The 18,580-nt window shown below is 44.3% G+C and overlaps 2 protein-coding genes across 5 annotated transcripts in view; one reads left to right on the top strand and one right to left on the bottom strand.

Annotated features, from left to right (window-relative positions):
• The window catches only part of LOC308489440 (ATP-dependent RNA helicase DDX19A), a gene marked incomplete at its 5' end in the record, with an annotated part of 45,601 nt that extends 42,425 nt beyond the window's left edge, over positions 1-3,176 (top strand). For all 4 annotated transcript variants that reach the window (XM_081030546.1, XM_081030543.1, XM_081030544.1 and 1 more), the window contains one exon: positions 43-3,176. In XM_081030546.1, the coding sequence (XP_080886672.1) occupies positions 43-104 (62 nt within the window). In that variant the 3' untranslated portion in view covers positions 105-3,176. The remainder of the gene's footprint in view (positions 1-42) is intronic.
• Positions 3,177-10,853: 7,677 nt separating this feature from the next.
• Positions 10,854-18,580, bottom strand: part of ST3GAL2 (ST3 beta-galactoside alpha-2,3-sialyltransferase 2) — a 43,201-nt gene continuing 35,474 nt past the window's right edge. The window contains exons 4-7 of the mRNA XM_081030537.1: positions 16,133-16,312; positions 14,537-14,582; positions 14,132-14,251; positions 10,854-13,309 (exon numbers count right to left, since the gene is read on the bottom strand). Of these exons, the coding sequence (XP_080886663.1) occupies positions 13,136-13,309; positions 14,132-14,251; positions 14,537-14,582; positions 16,133-16,312 (520 nt within the window). The 3' untranslated portion in view covers positions 10,854-13,135. The remainder of the gene's footprint in view (positions 13,310-14,131; positions 14,252-14,536; positions 14,583-16,132; positions 16,313-18,580) is intronic.

Here is an 18,580-nt window from a genome sequence, read left to right as displayed (position 1 = left end):
TAATCTCATGTTGACCTCTCTTTGAACTATTTTTTCTCCCAGATAAGAAAATAGAAAGATTGGACACGGATGATTTGGACGAGATTGAGAAAATAGCCAACTGAGAAGCTCCACCAATCCCTGGACGGGTCCTAGCGCTTTCATGGCACAGGCATGGATATTCACTAAAAGATGAAGGCAGGAGTAGAGAGAAACTACCTACCTCACTTTAAATTACATTTGGACTTGACAAAAATTATGCAAATGATCGAGAAAGGTAGAACGAAAACTTCGCATTTTGGAAAATTTAGTCCTTTTCCCCCCATTTTTTAAAGCCACTGTTTTCCCCCCCTTTATAATAATCTGGTTGCTATTGGTAATCACTCGCTCCAGGATCCTGTGCCTGTTTCCTGGCAAGGGCTGTTGGGACCAGTCTACAGCCCCTACAGAAATGATAAAAGTAGAGTGTTGGAGAGGCCCACTGCATAGATGGAATGTGGAGAGGGATAGCAAAGAGGCCTGTGAGCTGCCCACCCCACATCTGACCCTGACTGAGACCTGTTACAAATGTCTCCTGCCCTTGCGAACATCTTCCTTCTAAAATCCAGAGACGTTCCAGCTGATCCCTTTTCCTTCTGTTCTCTGTACCAGAGGATATCCCTGTTTTTCCCTAGATGAGCTTCTTGGCTCCTTTTGTAAACCTGATTGGGGGAGAAACACTGAAGTCATTGAATCTTCAGAGGAATTCGCCTGGCAAGGGTAGAGGAATCCTTCGGGGATCCGGCCAGTCCTTCTCCTATAGTTGCTCTGTCTGCTCAGGCACCTGCTAGTCAGTCGTGGCTGCCAGGAGACATGGGGCAGTTTTCTGACACAGGCTTGGTGGAGTGAGTTGGTTCTTGTCCTTGGTTGTCACCCTATGCCTGGAGGTGAGCACCAGAGTTTGGAAAGGAAATTATGACCAAATGAAAACTCTGATTATGCTGTTAATCCATAATAGTGGTTACTTTAATTCATACATTGTTTGTATGAATAAGGACTTATAAATTAGAGCTATACCCATCATTCATTATGTTAAGAAATTTTTAAATAATTATGAAACATTTTACTAATCATGATTTGTTTTTATTTGTATTTTTCTGGTTTTTAGACTAATATATGCTCATTAAAAATATATTTGGGTGTGTACATAAAGTCCAAGTGCCCTCTATCCCCACCTCTTTGGGGGTTACCATCCCGAGCAGCTTGGTGAACATTCAACATACTGCCTTCTGTTTGCATACGTCAACCCACTTTTTTACAAAAATGTCAACATTCTCCTCACACTCTTGTGCAACCTGCCTTTTCACTACCAGCACACATAGATCTCTCTCTTGACAGTGGCATCATTCCAGCACGTAGCTGCCCAACGTTCATTTCACGGCTCCTCTAGTGATAGGCGTATGGTGTTTTCCACTGTTGTGTTGCCACAGTGCCACAGGAATATCCTTGCTCATCTCTGGGCAGTGCCAAGACTCACGCGAGGATGTATTCCTGAAGTAGAGTTGTTGGGTCAAAGAGTGGGGACATTTAAAGGTATAATACATCGCCAACTTAGCCTGCCAAAATGTTTTGACTGATTTATGTTATTGCAGTGATACAAAAATACTATTTTCTTACCTGCTTACCAACCCTCTACATTATCAATTTTCAAGACTCCGTGAATCAGAGTAGCAAAATGGATTACGTCATAGCTGTTTTGTTTTGTATTCAGTGAAGTCTGGCAACTTTTCAGTTTATTGGCTATTTGTATTTTCTCTTGGGGTGCTACCCATGCTTGTCTCACCATTTTACTGTTTGATTGTCAATCTTTAATGATTTTTAGGCACCTTTTTATTTTAGGGAAATTAAACTTTGTCTTGAGTGGTAGATTTTTGCCTAGTTTGTCTTTACAAACTCATTTTTTCTTAGTACGATACAAAAGTTTAATGTTACTCACATTTCATAAGAAATCTGGATTTTATGTCATGGCTAGAAAAGCTTTCCTTATCCCAGTATTATAAAATATTTAGTCCTGTTTCCTGTAATGGCAGATCTTGGGCTGTAAATTTTCTAAATTCTTGTAGGTCTTAAAATATTTTGCCCTGTCTATTGGCTATGAGTGATATGGTTACCTGAGAAGGTGAGTGGTGGCAGGCCTGTGGGTATTTGGGCCAGAGCCATGGTGAGTGAATGGGAAGATACAAAGGGTCAAGATGGGAGCAGATGGGAGTCAAGGTGCAAGACTGAGTGTCTGTGAGGGTGAATCCAGGTACAGGAGAGAGGGGCTGTGCAGGTGTATGTGTGGGGGGCAGGTGCCCCCACAGCTGGATGTGGGGGAAGGGGTCCTGAGAAGAAAGGTTGGGGCTGAGAGGGGAGCAAGGTTCCAGAAAGGCAGGGGACCAGGTGAAGTGGGGGAAGAGGGAGGCAGTGTGAGGTGGATGTCCCTCAAGGGACAGGCAGGGCTTGGGAAGAGGTGGAGGGGAGATGGAGGAGGCGCAGTAGATGGAGTAGATGCAGTAGAGTGCCAGCACTCCAGTTAAGTGATGCCCACTTGGACCTGAAAACAACAGTGATATGGAAAACAAAAGTAGAAAACAAAAATCACACCGCCTGACCCAAAATGAAGATGAATATTTCTATGAACTAGCAATGGGTCAAAAATACAAAGTGGTAAAGCACGTCTGAAGCCAAAAGCTTATTGGCCTCCAGTCCAGAAATGGAGTAGCTACAGGCTGTTAGGGCCTGTGGAGTAGAGGGGGCTGGAAACGCTGTACACAAGGCCAAACCAAAGCCGGGCTTGCTGCTGGGGGGGAGTTAGACTGAACTTTTGCCTGCACCCTAGCTGGACATGAGACTTTTATTAAGACTCATGTCCAGAAAGGCAAAGGCAGTGGGGGGACTTGGAAACCCCACCACCACCACCAGTAACTGACACAGTTCTGTTGCCGTTGCCTGCCTGATCTGCGATATCCCCAGATCACAGAATGTCAGCAGCCCTCGTTCTAGAATAAGGGCCAAAGGGGCAGGGACCTGGAGGGAGCCAACTGCTAAACCCATATGTGGATTGTGGGGAGAACAACTCTTAACAGTAAGAAAGACTGCAAACTATCAAAACAAATTTACCTCAGATAAAATTAGTTTTATGGAATGGCCTGATAAGAGACTTTATGTATGTTTGGATGCTCAAAGAGAAAAAGAAAAGAATACATTTCACTAAAAAAAGTAAGAAATTTTTAGACAAAAGTAGTGGCATGCTGAAACTCACAAGAGTTAAATCACAGGTAGCTTGAAGCTAGCCATGCTGGGAGTATTTACACCACAGAAATGAGCTACAAATTAGTTTTTTGTTTTCAGAGAGACAGTTTACCAGCATACCATTGAGCAGAAATAAAACAAGATTAGAAATTTTAGAAATGAGAAAGGTAGTCATTGAAATAAAAATAAATAGGAATTCTAGATTTAAATCCTAATTATACTCTTGATTTAAGAACAAGAATAAAAACAACCTAAGTTTCAGTAGATTCACATAATCAAACTTTCTTGCTCTAATGAAGTCGAAAATGGATGTTCGTGATAGGCTGGTTCTACTGAACACTCCTCCCTGACTCCCTCCATTTAAAACATATTTTATAGACTTTATTTTTTAGAACAGTTTTAAATGTACAGAAAAATTGAGAAGATAGTACAGAGGGGTCCCATATATCCCTCCTGCCCCACACCCCGTTTCCCATATTAGTGTGACGTATTTATTATAATTAATGAGCCAATATTATTCAGATTTCCTCCGTTTTCCCCTAGTGTCTTTCTGTTCCAGGGTCTCATCCAGGACACCATATTACATTTAGTCGTCATGTCTCCTTAGGTTCCTCTTAGCTGTGACAGTTTTCAGACTTTCCTGGTCATTGATGACATTGACAGTTTTGAGGAGCAAGGTTTGGGTTTTTTGTGGGATTTTCTACTGGAATTTGTCTGATGTTTTTCCCATGATTAGACTGAGATTATAGGGTTTTGGCAGGAAAACTACAGAAGTAAAGTTTCATTTTCATCACAAGTCAAAGGTACATACTACCAACATGACATCAGTGTTATCAAGGTCACTGCGGTCAACCTTAAAAGCCTGGCTGAGGGGGTGTTTGTCAGGTTTCTCCACTGTAAAGTGACTCTCCCCCACCCCTTCACACTACTCTGCTCTTTGGAAGGTTACTATGCACAGTGCACATCTAAGGAGTGGGGATCTGTGCTCCCCCTCCTCGAGCGCAGAGTAGCTACGTAAGTTATTTGGAATTCTGCGTGGGAAATTTGTTACTTCCCATGTATTAATTTATTCAATCATGTATTTATGTCTAGACTGATGATGTTAAAACCTTGATTACTTGGTTAAGGTGACTGATATTTAAAAATATATTTTAAGTAAAAAAATCCTAAAGTTGAGTTATTTCACTTATAGCAAAGAAAGCTTAGATTCCAGACCCTTTCCTTGAGTGGTCTTTAGTGTTTCATGGAGACAGGGTTTCACAGTGAGAGCGGTGGAGACTCAGCTCGGGGCACTGAACATCAGTCCGGGGGTGAGGGGGGCGCTGGGATCTCTCCTTCTAATGGGTCCCTTTATACGTTTCATGACAAATCATAGATACAAAAGAAATACTGGCCTTCCATGATTTACTTTATATTCTTATGAATTGTTTGAATTGTTTTTGTAATGAGTATAACAATTTTAAAAAGTTATTTTATAGTAAAGGAAGGATTGAACGCAGATCCCTCTGAGTGCAGACACCATACATTCTTTCTACTTCACCAAGCCTTCTCCCTGGACAGAAGTCCTGCTGCCAGAAAGAGCCTGTATTATTCTCAGGAGCAGAAACAGTGGTTAAGATGCAAGGTGGGAACTCTATATTCTCAGAGGAACAGGCTGGTCCTGATACCCACAGTATAGCAAGCATGGGGGAAGGGGAAATTTTCTTGCATTTGTGTAGGTTGTCACCCAGGCATAGACTTGCTGCAGAAGCAAAGGTTTTTCTGGAAGTGTAGTGAATAGCAGCATTGATTCCTAATTCACACTCAGAAAGCAATAATTTGATTTTTTTCAAAATATAGTTTTAGTATTTTACCCTTCCCTTCACCTAGCTAGGAAGGATGTTTTCTTTGCCAAACATGTCGCAGAAAGCAGTTCCTTGCCTGCTGAATGGTAATCCATAGCTGTTCCTGTGATGGGTACAATATTTCATCATTTCCTTCCCTTCCGCTGGCATCCAACTAGTATGCCAGCCAGGTGTGTATGCACTCACCCCTGTCTAGGCTATAAATCCAAGCATTTCTCTCCAAAGAGCCCTCTGTATTGTAGACTGTTACTGCTCACCCCAATATGGTGCCTCTCCGAGAGGAGGATTACACATCCCTACCAGACTGAGGCATGGCCACGGGATTTCTTTGGCATCAAGAAATGTGAATTTCTTGGGCCGGCCCGGTGGCTCAGGCGGTTAGAGCCTCATGCTCCTAACTCCGAAGGCTGCCGGTTTGATTCCCACATGGGCCAGTGGGCTCTCAACCACAAGGTTGCCAGTTCAACTCCTGGAGTCCAGTAAGGGATGGTGGGCTCCGCCCCCTGCAACTAGAAAACAGCAACTGGACCTGGAGCTGAGCTGCGCCCTCCACAACTAAGATTGAAAGGACAACAACTTGACTTGGGAAAAAAAAAAAGGCCTGGAAGTACACACTGTTCCCCAATAAAGTCCTGTTCCCCTTCCCCAATAAAATCTTTAAAAAAAAAAAAAAAAAGAAAGAAAGAAATGTGAACTTCTTGACAGAAGCTGTAAGAGTCCCCCCGTGGCTCACCAGATTCTCTTTTCCTGCCCTTGAGAGCACAGACCCACCACAGATGGCGCCACTGTCCACCTGAGTCCCTGAGGGACCATGATGTTCAGAGCCCCATGATGGAAATGTGGCTTGAGTGAGAAATAAACTTTGTTGTTTTAAGCCACTGGGAGCTTTTTCTTTATTATTAGTTTCAGGTGCATAAGACAAAGTAATACTTAGACGTTTATCATTTATATCCCTCACACTGTGGACCCCCCTCCCCCATCCACTATTTCTCTGACATTGCACCAAGCCATCACATTTCCACTGTTTCCACTCCCAATGCCACTGGGAGCTTTTTTATTACTGCAATATAACCTAGCTTATTGTCACTCCTCACCCCACCCCACCCCACCAGCCATGGAATGCTGTCCATCCACCCTAATGTCAATGCAGGTGGTAGGTGAGACCCATCCCATCCATGTACACAAAATTCTCAAGCAGTTTCTTGATTCACTATTTTAGAAGAGAGAACTGTTTAACTACCAGTTATTTAAAAAGCCATCATCATGATAGAGAAAGGTTAAGTAAGCAACCACAAAAAAACCAACTCTGGAGACAGAAATCAAAAAAGAAAAGTCTGCTAAGTAATGATTAAACATCACACTTACCTAACTTTCCATGACCTCATTAAGTTATAAGGAAGGAATGAAAGAGGTATAAATTCACACACATAAAATGGCAGCAATTACATCAGTAGAAGAATTTAACAAAATATTTGGAACACCAAAAAAAAAAAAGGGTGACAAAACTCACATTTTTAGCAACATGGTCAACTATAGAGAATGAAAAAAGTTCAAGTCCTTGGGGGGAGAGGGGTCCACAGTGTGAGGGATATAAATGATGAACGTCTAAGTATTACCTTGTCTTGTGCACCTGAAACTAAAAAAAAAAAAAAAAAGTTCAAGTCCAAAACCAACTGCAAAGCTGATATATTTGATTTGTTTGACTATATCAAAGAGCTACCACTTTTAGGATTTTTTACATTTAGTTCTGATTCATGATTCATTTGGCATTTTGGTAAATGGTTTAACGAATGCATCTAATTTTATCCTTTTCCAAATGGTTATCTAATTATCCCATAAAACTTATTTAAACACCCATCTTTTCCTAAGCGATTTGAGAGGTCTTTATTATAAACTCAATTTCTAAATGAACTTGGGTCTACGCAATCAGACTATTGAAACAGAATAGAGTATCCAGAAATAGGCTCAAGTGAATATGAAAAATCAGAACAGAGGTTACTTTCAGGGGAAGAAGGGTTAGGCAAGAAAGATGGAGGGGGGAGGCTACTGGGCTTTTTGCACAACCTGAGTGGTGGTTACATGAATGCTCATCTTAAAATAATTCATTAAGGAAATTCTATACTGTTTCCTATAGGGTAGTACCAATTTGCCTTCCTCCGTATTATCACCTGCACTTGTTATCTCTGATCTTTTTGATAATAGCCATCCTAACAGGTGTGAGGTAGTATTGTGGTTTTGATTTGCATTTCCCTGATGATTAGTGATGTTGAGCACTTTTTTATGTACCTGTTGGCCATCTGAATGTTTTCTTTGGAAAAATGTCTATTTGTATCCTCTGCCCATTTTAAAATTGGATTTTTTTTTTTGCAATTGAGTTGTAGGAGTTCCTTATATATTTTGGATATTAACCCCTTATCAGATATGTGTATTGCAAATATTTTTTCTCATTCCATAAGTTGCCTTTTCATTTTGTTGATTGTTTCTTTTGCTGTGCAGCTTTTTAGTTTGATACAATTCCACTTGTTTATTTTTCTTTTGTTGCTTGTGCTTTAGGTATCATATCAATAAAATCATTGCCAGACTAATTCCAAGGGGTTTTTCCCTGCGTTTTCTTCTAGGAATGTTGTGGTTTCAGGTCTTACATTTACATCTTTAATCAATTTGGAGTTAAATTTTATGAGTAATATAAAGTAGTGGCGCACTTTCATTCTTTTGCATGTGAGTAAAGAACTACCATATGATCCAACAATTCCATTTCTGGGTACATATCTGAAGGAAAAGAAATCATTGTCTCAAAGAGATCTGCATGCCCATGTTTACTGTAGCATTATTTATAATAGCTAAGACATGGAAACAACCTAAGTATCCATGAGTGAGTGAATAAAGAAAATGTCACACACACACACACACACACACACACACACACACACACACGAATATTATTCGCCCATGAAAAAAAGAAATCCTGCCATTTGGAACAACATGGATGGAACTTAAGGGTATTATGCTAATGAAATAAGTCAGAAAAAGACAAATGCTGTATGATCTCACTTATATGTGGAATCTTAAAAAAACACAAATTCATAGAAACAGCAGATTGGTAGCTGCCAGGGGCAGGGGGATTAAAGGGGGGGAAACGGGTGAAGGTGGTCAAAAGGTACAAACTTCCCGTTTATTAGGTTAGTGCATATTAGGTTAGTGCAAAAGTAATTGTGGATTTTGCAAGTATTTTTAACCTTTTAAGCCGCAATTACTTTTGCACCAACCTAATAAATAAGTCCTGGGGACATTATAGGATGGTGACTATACTTAATATTTTATCATATATTTGAAAGTTGCTAAGAGAGTAGATTTTAGGAAGTTCTCACCACACACACAGAAATTTAACTATATGAGGTTATGGATGTGTTAACTAACCTTATTATGGTAATCCTTTTGCAATATATACACATATAAAATCACTACATTGTACATCTTATATACTTACGCAATGTTATGTCAATTATGTCTCAGTAAAGCTGGAAAAATAAAATTCTAGCTTTTCTAATTCTTTCACATAACATGTTCAACCACCTCTTCTCCTTTTCTTCAGTTCCTTTTGGTATCCAAATGGCAGTGGAAATTGTTTTCCTTTATCACAGTAATTATATATATATAATCCTGTCTATATCGGTTATATATAATATTATTCTATCTTTGCCTTGCCAAATAAATTTCTACTATGGAGCTTTTAAAAAATAGTAATTCATTAAGTTATATATTTTTGTACATTTATTTTTATGCTCTTTTCTATATATGTATTATATCTCACAACAAAAATGGTTTTAAAAAATTAATTTAAATAAATGCATTAGTGATTGGGACACCAACATCTTTGAAGAATTCTGGTGTCATTTGAAAGTGAGAGAATGGGATTCCAGTATGATAAAGGCCAGAAAGACGTGCTGAACGACCTGAGATAGGTAGGCACATTTACCACAACAAAACAGAGTATGGTAAGCAAGAGTTTTGACCTACGATGACTTGGGACAATAGTTAATTGACCAGTAGGGTCCCTAGAAATGAAATAGATGCTGGGCAGCCTATTAAATTACTTGATGTATATTGGAGGGAAAATTCTAGGAGTGCTGAGAAGAAACCTGAGTCACAGTGATGGGGATTCACAGCTTCTTACCCAGTTCCCAGATGTAATTCAGGTCACACACCTGGAGCCTCTTTTTCAAGAGAATTCCAGGATCTGTCAGGAGCAACCTTCTGATATAGCTCAGATGTGACTCTTTCCCCAAGCCGTTCCAGAGGGACCTACTTCCCAGAGTGACAGTGCACTGGGGAAGAGGAAATACCAAGACCTTCAGGAGGTACCAGATATTGGCTCTGAGACCCAAATGCCAGTGTGGTTCATTTGTTAGAGTCAGCTTATTATGTCAAATGATAGCTGGAGCTCTAGTCAAAGTCCATTTAATGGGAGGTCTAATGACACCACAGACCCATTTTAAGGTAATTTCCTCAGTCCCAAAAGGGAAGAGAGATTTTATTATGTGGCAAAATCCCCATATTGGCAAACTAACCCATGGGGTGAGGGTGATTATGAGGGGATGGGCCCAGTAGAAGTCCCTGGGACTCTCTCCAAGATAGTAAGTCAAGTCAATACTACATCCCCACTGGATTTGCAGATGGTGCTGCCATCAAACTTGAGTTGTGCAGGATGGGTGGTTTCTTTCTCATCCCATTTACTCACCATCTGAGTCATGGAGAATGACAGTTTATTGCAAATGTGATCAAGTGTTAATGCCAACCTGTGGTTCCAGATGTGGCATCTTTGCTGGATCAAAGCAACACAGTCCTTGGCCAACATGGAATAGAAAAAAAAAGACGCACTATTTGGTGGAACTCTTGATTCTGGGGGCAACAGGTACATTTGGGAATGCTGATGCAACCAATTATGATGGCATGTAAGGCAGCCCACTTTGAATAGGGGGCCTGAACAATAAATGGTTCTCAGCAGTCTAGGATGTGTTTGCCTGCTGCTGGGCCTTATGACTCAGCCAACCAAATGTTATTGGAGTGTCTCTGGCAGAGAGAGACATACGGAGTCTCTGACAACTCCAAATTAGGAGAATTATAGCCCAGAGTTCTAAGGTTTAGATAAAGACCAATGTTCTCCACCAAAACGTAGTCTCCATTTGAAAAGCAACTCTTGGACATTGGCAGAAACTGAATCGTGGGACACCGAGTGACTGGACTCCAAGCGATCCAATGTAAGATCCATATTACCTGATTGCCGAACTAAAATCAATTCAGTGGTGTTCCACTGAATGGAAGTAGGCTCACGTGGGTCCAGATGGCCCAATGAAACAGCATGGGTAGATGCCTCAGACACCCATCGCACCTGCTCCTATCATGCTGTCGATTTCCTGCCAACCCACACCGATGGCATCATGAGTTCCACAGAACCTGGAAATAGAAGGGGAAAATCCCCATCTTGGTGCCCGCTGGATCTACATGCTATGCTGGCCGCAGCAGTAGACAGTCCCTGCCCCGCTGATCCAGTTGGTGTTCTGAAGGATAGAGGTGAAGGATCACCCTTCTGGAGGGCACAGCTGGTGGTCCAGGGAAGCCTCACGTATAAGGGAAGGGTGTCTGGGAGTCATTCCCTCCCCACTTCATACATTCCCCAACATTCTTAGCGATTGCTTATTGACGACTTCCCATTGATACATTTCAAAACAGACAAAGGATTATAGTTTTGTTCTTTTTAATTCAGAAAGAAAGGGAAGAAAATAAAAAACGTTTGTTTAAATAACTATTGCAGAAAAGGAGATCTGGGCTGGATGCTGGGACCCCCCTCTTCCAGACTGGGGATTTATTAATGTTTTAAACAAAAGGAACAAAAAAGAAATAAATTATTCTGCTCAATACTGTTTGGCATAATTGCATTGTTTTCTCATCTTCTAAACACTCAAAACAGCTTTTCAGGAAGTATTGAGATGAGACCGGCATGAATGGCTGGTGCCTTGGCTCTCGAAAATGGTGTGTGGGGGACCCTGAGAGAGTCATTCCACTAAAGGCCCCCCAAATCCACCCCCATTCTTTACTCCGCCTACTTTTGGAATTAGGAACAGACTCAAGCTAAGTTCTCAATAAATTAACTTTTGGGGTGCCCACTGCCTTATCTTGACCCTCCTCTATAATCGTCCTGGTTACTGTTTCTTCCCCAGTCAGCTGCAGGAACTACACCAATGGCCGGGAGGCTGCTTGGTGGCATCAACTCACTAAGAAAAAAGGTGGTATTTGTGTTCGTCACTGTTGGGTAGGGGGGGTCTTTTTAGTGGTTTGGAAGCTTCACAGAAGCCCTTTCCCCCCTCCTAAACTTCCCTAACCTTGAAGGGTGAGAATACCATCAGCAGCTTCCTCTAGGGACGTAAGCTGGGTGCAGTCATGCAAGGAGCTTCCAGTTGTAACCTCTGGTTGTTAGCTTCCCAGCCCTTTCCAGCGCTGGGAGTAGAAGGAGAGTTAGAACGAGGGGGGAGGTGAGCATGGGGCAGTGGAGGAGGCATGCAGGGGGCAAGTCCACTCCTCCCTAGCCAGGCTCGCTGCTATTTCCATGGCCAGCTTAGAATTTTAAAAGAATCTTTGTTGGTCAGCCAAACCTGGTAACGTCAGGTTAACTAAATTATGAGCCCAAAGCAAATTCTAGCCCCAAGCAAGAGGTTTCCGACTCCTCCTTGGGGAGATGGGTGAAGGAAAAAGATGCACACACCAGGCAGCTGGACCTCCCATCTCCAGCCTTCCTTCCCATGTGTTGCTCCCTCTCCCCAGAGCCAGCCAGCTAGTCGTGTGTGTGTGTGTGTGTGTGTGTGTGTGTGTGTGTGTGTGAGAGAGAGAGAGAGAGAGAGAGAGAGAGAGAGAGAGAGAGAGGAAGAGAGAGGAAGAGAGAAAGCAGCACTGCCCCAATCAATCCCAGGGCAAGTTTTGATTTTTTTCCAGAGCAACAAGTACGCTGGTGAGGAGGCCCAGGGCCTAAGGACAGACTGAAACAGGTGTGGCGAACAGTAGGGGCCAAGGGAACACGTGAGCGAAAAGCACCTTGCATTTGATGCGACGGGGCTTCCTTGTCCCTTGCCCCGTCCCTTACACCTGTCTGTGTTCCAGAGTTAGGCCCTAGGCGAATTTCACCCCCAAGCCAGGGGTAACATAATTCGTTTTCTGGTGAGACACTAAATGCCCTGCTGATAAAGGCCATTCCATAGGGTGGCCAAAAGCGGGTAGGAGGAGGAAGGGACCCACGCGCCCTCTGGATTCTCACCGCATTTCTTTGGTGGGCTGACACCCATCTGGGCCTGACCGACAGAGGAAATGTGGGGTCTAGAATTCTCCCGGAGGCATGGAGCGGTTTGGGAGGGCTCTGGCCTTTCCTACAGGTTGAAAGCGCGCTCCCTGGAAACCACCCAGACCGTTCCTCCACCACTCGGAGGTCACGACGGACCCCCGGGGAAGGGAAGCCAAACTGCCGCTGCCTCGGCCCTCCCCTACTTTTCGGCGCCCCCAGCGGGGTCAGGTCCGCAAGCGACTGCGACAGCTCCGACCGAGCCTGAGGAAAGTACTTCTTTCAGGACAGAAGCAACCTCTACTTAAAAAGCATGAAATAAATCCTACCCAAAAGCATAGGGGTGAGGGGGTTGAGCGACCGCTGGCCCGCCTCTGAAGGCCATTGATTGGAGACGGGGCCCAGCGCCAGACGTTGACTCAGAAGCTGAGTCGCATAATTGGTTGATAACAAGAGGCTCCGCCCAACTGCAGCGTTGATTGGTGCCAGGCCCCCAGAATCTTGTGATTGGCAGGGAGGAGCCGGCGCTCGCTGGGCTGCAGCATGATTGGTCCAGTCCACCGCCCGGCGTCGCTCGGAATTGCGTGGAGACGCCCCACTCCTGGCACCGCGCCCGCGCCTAGGCCACCGCGCTGGGGCTGGCCTCGAGTCCCGGCCGGGACCTTGCGCTGGCGCCTCGCGGCGAGGCGGAAGAGTCTTCGCCAGACCTGGCTCAGTTGCCTCGATAGACCTCGATCTTGCTGGCCTTGGCCAGCATGTCGATGATGTGGGCCTCGAAGTCGGCGTCGTGCACGCCGGTCTTCCGGAACTCGCCCGCGTACCGGTTGTTCTCCCAGTAGTGGTGCCAGTTGCCCCGGCTGTCGGCCCCAAACCCGTACACGTTCACCTGCAGGGGAGGGCGGCGCAGGTCACCCCACGTCGGGGACAGTGGAAGACAGGACGCGGGGGCGCCTCGGGTCGTGGTGGGGGAGGAGAAAGGAGCCGCCGCGACCTGATCAAAGCCCGGGAGGGAGGCCGGTAGCTAATCGGTTCCCAGAGCGCGGGCGGCACAGGAAGACGGGCCACCCAGGCCTGATGCTGAGGACACTGACTCACAGGGAAACTGCTGCGCTCTCTCAGCTTTCTTTCCATCCGTCTGATTGCATCAAGAAAAACGTCCCAGTTTAGGGCTAGTCCTACCTTTACTAACTTCCGTGTTGTTGTTGTTTTTAAATGGAGTAGTTTTATTTGAACGCTGGTCAATACCATACGCTGAAGAATTTACTGGCAAAAGTGGGTGTGATGGGCGTGAGCACTGAAGTGTATGCAGCACAGTAACTGCAGCTCCTTGAAGGACTAACCTCCATTTTTAATACACAAGGGTAGTCCTGGTGGGAGACAGCCATCCTGCTGAAACTTGTTTCCATTCCATTTGCTTTTGGTTATTTTTTCTTTATGGTAAGTACTATCAGTTATGGTAGTAGGAGCCTACGTCCTTTTTAAATAAATAACTTTTCAATGAAGTGATTTCCGATTTGGTAAATCATAAAAGTAGTAAGTTTGGGAAATGTACGTCTATACTTTATGGCCTAGAAATGGGGGGAATCAAAGCCACTTGGTTGCTGCCTACATAAGCACATTCCTCTGCAGGCAGTGCTAAGCCCAAGAAGGGTTGCTTTCCCTCTGTCCCATGAGTCCCGCTATTTTACCCCCTGATTTGGCTACGCACCTCATCACACACGTGCAGGGCAAAGAAGAGCACCAGCATCCCTGTGGAAGGGTACCGCCCGTGATGCTCTGTCCATCTGTCATGGATGTACTTGAAGAATGCTGGGTTATAGATCTGGACCTGGGAGGAGAAAATTTAACAGGCACATGAGGGGCTTTTGGGGCTGAGACAGGCGAGGCTCTGAGCAGCTTCTGCCAGCTCCACCATGCTTGCTAGTGGGCCTGTTCATCGTGTTCCCTGGTTCCTGCAGCCTGTGTGGAGGTCAGGCATATCAGCAGATGGGGAGTCTGAAGGTCCTGGAAGGGCACTAGGCGCAATTGAGCCACAGGACCCGGCACACCAGGAGTCAGGTCTCCACTGTTTCCACTGACGTGGGGCTGAAGTTGAGAGGAGGAGGAAGCTTACCTTTTCTTTGTCCACTCGAAGAAAGGACTTCACTGGGGCATAGGTGCTACAAGCAAACAAAACAATAACATTTAGATGGCTCCGTGGGATGCCTTTCCTCCCACTCAGGTCTGCTTCCAGACTGCTCACCCATACCACATCCCTATAGTACCTCACTCAGAAACCTTCAATGGCTCCCCAGGTCCTTCAGGATAAAATAAGGATGTTTTAGACAAGCATTGGGGCCTTTCAAAAGCCAGCCCCAACTTTTCTTCCCACAGCTCTCTGCTATGAACTCTCCACTTGAGTTAGCCGATCATCTCAAATCCACCATGTGTGTGCTCTTAACTGTGTCCATAATGACTCACTACCACTCACATTTAGCATAGATCCCTCTGCCCCTCTTAGCTAGCCATGGTGCCCATACTCTATACTTCCTTTTCTGGGAAGCTGGGGAATTAAACTCTGTAGCACTTATTTTATGTCTCCCCAACATAAAATAAAATCAGGAAACTACCTTGTACTTCTGTGTTTAAAAATGCATGAGGACAACAGGCAAAAGGTCGAAATAATTGTCCACTGATGGATGAATGAATAAACAAAATGTGCTATATCCATTCAGTGGAATACTTAGCATTCAGCCTTTAAAATGAATGAAATCCTGACACATGCTACAACATGGATGAACCTTGAAAACACTTGCTATGTGAAATAAGCCAGATGTAAAAGAACAAACTGTATGATTCCACTTATATGAAGTACCTAGAAGTCAAATCACAGAGACAGAATAGTGGTTATCGGGCTGAGGGAAGGAAGAAATGGGGAGTTGTTATTTAATGGCTACAGAGTTTCCATTTGAGATGATGAAGTTTTGACCATGGGTAGTGGTGATGTCTGTCTGCACAACAATGTGACTGACTGTACTTAATGCTACTGAATTGTATGATTAAAATGGTAAATTTTAAGTTATACACATTTTGCCACACACACAAAAACCATGGTGAGACAGCTGACTAGTGATTGCCTATGGTTGGAAGGTGGGGTGATGGCTAAGGTGTGCAAGGGTATCTTTAGATCTTTATCTTTACAGATTTTCGTCTTTAGAACATGAAAGTGTTCTAAGATTGATTGTGATGATGGTTTTACAACTCTGAATAGACTAAAAGCCACTGAATTGTACACTTTAAATGTGTGAATTGTCTGGTTATATGAGTTATATTTCAAGAAAGCTGTTAAAAAAAAACACGTGGGGAACTGAATTTCCTGAGGTTCCCAGTTGTGAAGTCTCTGGCAACTTTGCTCAAAGAAAGTTCTCAGAAGGAAGAGCTCCCATAGTCAGGAGCCACCTCCTGGAAAGGAGACCAAAACCAGATTGTCCTTTTCTCATCTTTCCACCACCAACCAGTATGTTGACTGTCACCATTCAGGAAGTGACACAGAACACACTCTGGCCTCAGCTAGTGCACCATTTGGGGCCCTCCTTACCGTCTCCCTCCTTACCAGCCCCTCTTGGCCAAAATACTCATTAAAGGAATTCTAAGGTCCAGTCCCCAGGTACACTCCTCCCAAAGTGGTCCTGTCACCCATATTACACTCCCAGTCAGCAGAGTAGCTCACAATCGGATCTGCCCTGTGGACAGGGCGCTGGCGATCCACAGCAGGTCCAGAGCCTTGAAAGGCACCAACACAAAGCTGACATTGGCGGGCAGGTTCTTGGCACTCTCTGGGTACATGAAATGGTGGGTGGTTCGGCTGCCAACGTCTTGCTCAAAGCCCACAGTTGGTGCCTGATTCATCCTGCAGGGACAAGAAGGTGACATGAGAAGAAATTGCCATAGAAATTGGTACAAGATTTTTAGAGGACAATTTGGTGTTAGCCATCAAAAATAGAAATGGGTGTATACTTTGACCCAGCAATTCCATTTCCAAACATCCAGCCTATAAAAAATGGTTGTGTAAGTGTACAAAAACGTGTACACGGATATTCACTGCAATATCACTTACAATAGTGAAAAGTAGAATGAATCAAACAAAGAACTACGGAGTTAATACAGTTTGGCCCATTCAAATAATGGAAAACCATGTAGCCATCAGAATGAATGAAGGAGATTTACATGTGCTGTAATAAACACATCCAAGAGCTAGTCAGTGAAAAAAACCAGGTCGTGTGCGGTAACCCACTTTTTCCTTTCAATACATATTTCGTGAATACCTATTGTGTGTGTGTGCAACAGGAGGGAATTACAACACAGAAAAGGAAAACTTAAAACTACATAGTGTGTAATTCAAGTTAGATCAACACTGAAAAACACACCAAAAAACTACATAGTGTGATACCATTTTTTGTAAAAAATAAAAAATACTTTAGTATATAAATAGAAAAAAATCAGTACTAGTATTAAAATTGTTGACAATAGTTTCTCTTGGGAATTGGGAAGGGGTAATTTTTTATTGTATATATTTGTTTGGTTATTTTTTTCCTTCAATAACACCTCACCTCTGTGAGGAACACAGCAGGCTGGGGAGAAAGGCTTAAGAGGGATAGTGTTTTCCAGCTGCTGGAGTACAGAAGGAAATAGCAGGCAGTGGAATACTTGTTTGGTAACACTCAAGCCATTTGGTGCTTGGGCTGGGCAGGTGCTGAGATCAAGGTTCACTCTCGTGAGGACCCACGAGATAGACCTCACCTCACTCGAGATGAAAAGGCCATGCTGGTTCTGCAGATCGAAGAGCTGCAGCTGCCCCAGGTTGCCTTCTGCAGACAGCCACTGACTGGGCAGCCAGAGCGTTCCTAACGTCCCTTCTTAGACCCATCAGCCAGCATCACTCTGCCTCCTGCCCTTCAGTCAGCCCTGCTGCAGAGCCTCTACCTCCCTCAGGTCCCCCCACTTGCTGGGCAGGCACCAATTTTCAAAAGTTTGGAAATGAATAGAGTAAGAGGTCCAAAAAGATGTTTCAGAGATCCAAGACAAAGGGAAGAAACATGGCATGCTTTGAGAGACAGGATTTTGCTTTGAGGCTCTGATTCATTCTGTAGAAGTCAAGCCTTGGAGAGGGGCACAACAGGATAGAGGATGAACTGGGTTCCTGTGTCTCGATGGTGAAGTATTCTAGAATTCTATCTGTCCCTGGTTGCCTCCAGCCACCAAAGAAGCACGTGGGGCCAGGACACAGGCAGGGTGGACATGCATTCATGCTTAGAGTTTGGTGTTTGGCTGCCTAGTCCTTTTCATTCATTCATGCATTTATGGTAAGCCTACGATCTGCCATGCCCTGATCTGGGAGTTACGGATGTATCTGCTGGCCAGCTAAGGCAGGACCAGTTCAATTCCATTTGGCTGAGAACATACAGGAGGAGGAAGCAGCTGGGGATGGGGTCGGTGGGGAGAGCCATAATTTCACTGTAATTCAGCTTGGCCCTCCCAGCGGGGTCTTAACATAATAATGTTAACATAATAGTCCTACTTCCGGGAAGGGAAGTCCCTGCACCGATTTCAAACCAAGAGATGCCTATAAGCAGAGTCACCTCCACCACCATCAGACTCCTTATAAGTCAGCAGACAGCCAATTACCATCTGAGTCACCCCTTCCACAAAGCAATTCTGGGGTCCACTCTAAAATACCACAACTCCTAGCCTGGTCCCTGTGAGGGAACGCATGTGAATTCCTATCTGAAGCCTGGACTGACCAGGTGCTGCCCAGGTGTCGTAACAGCCAAGCCTTTTTGTCTGTTGTGCTTCTACCCTGGAGCTTCCCAGCCATCACTGAGGTGCAGGTGCCAGGACAAGGGAGGCAGGGGCTTCAGGCAATCTAGAACATTTCCCTGGGCTTCTCAAGTGTTCCAGGGCTGCACTGGAGTGATGGACGCTTCACTCCCCAATCTCAGCCACTGTCTGAGTGGAGAGAGGTCCCTCTCCAGCTCCTAGCTTGCCTCCCTTGCATTCTGGGTGCCAGCAATGAGAGGATGGGGAGAATCTCAGGTGGTTCTGGTTCCTGGAGGGGCCTAGCATCTCCCTCCTTCCCCCATCTCCTACCATTCTCAACATGAGAAAGGTTTTGCAAGGA

Source organism: Rhinolophus hipposideros, assembly GCF_964194185.1.
Source record: "Rhinolophus hipposideros genome assembly, chromosome: 21".
Taxonomy (NCBI): domain Eukaryota; kingdom Metazoa; phylum Chordata; class Mammalia; order Chiroptera; family Rhinolophidae; genus Rhinolophus; species Rhinolophus hipposideros.
The sequence above is the reverse complement of the archived record's forward strand: the minus strand, read 5'-3'. Positions and strand labels throughout refer to the sequence as shown.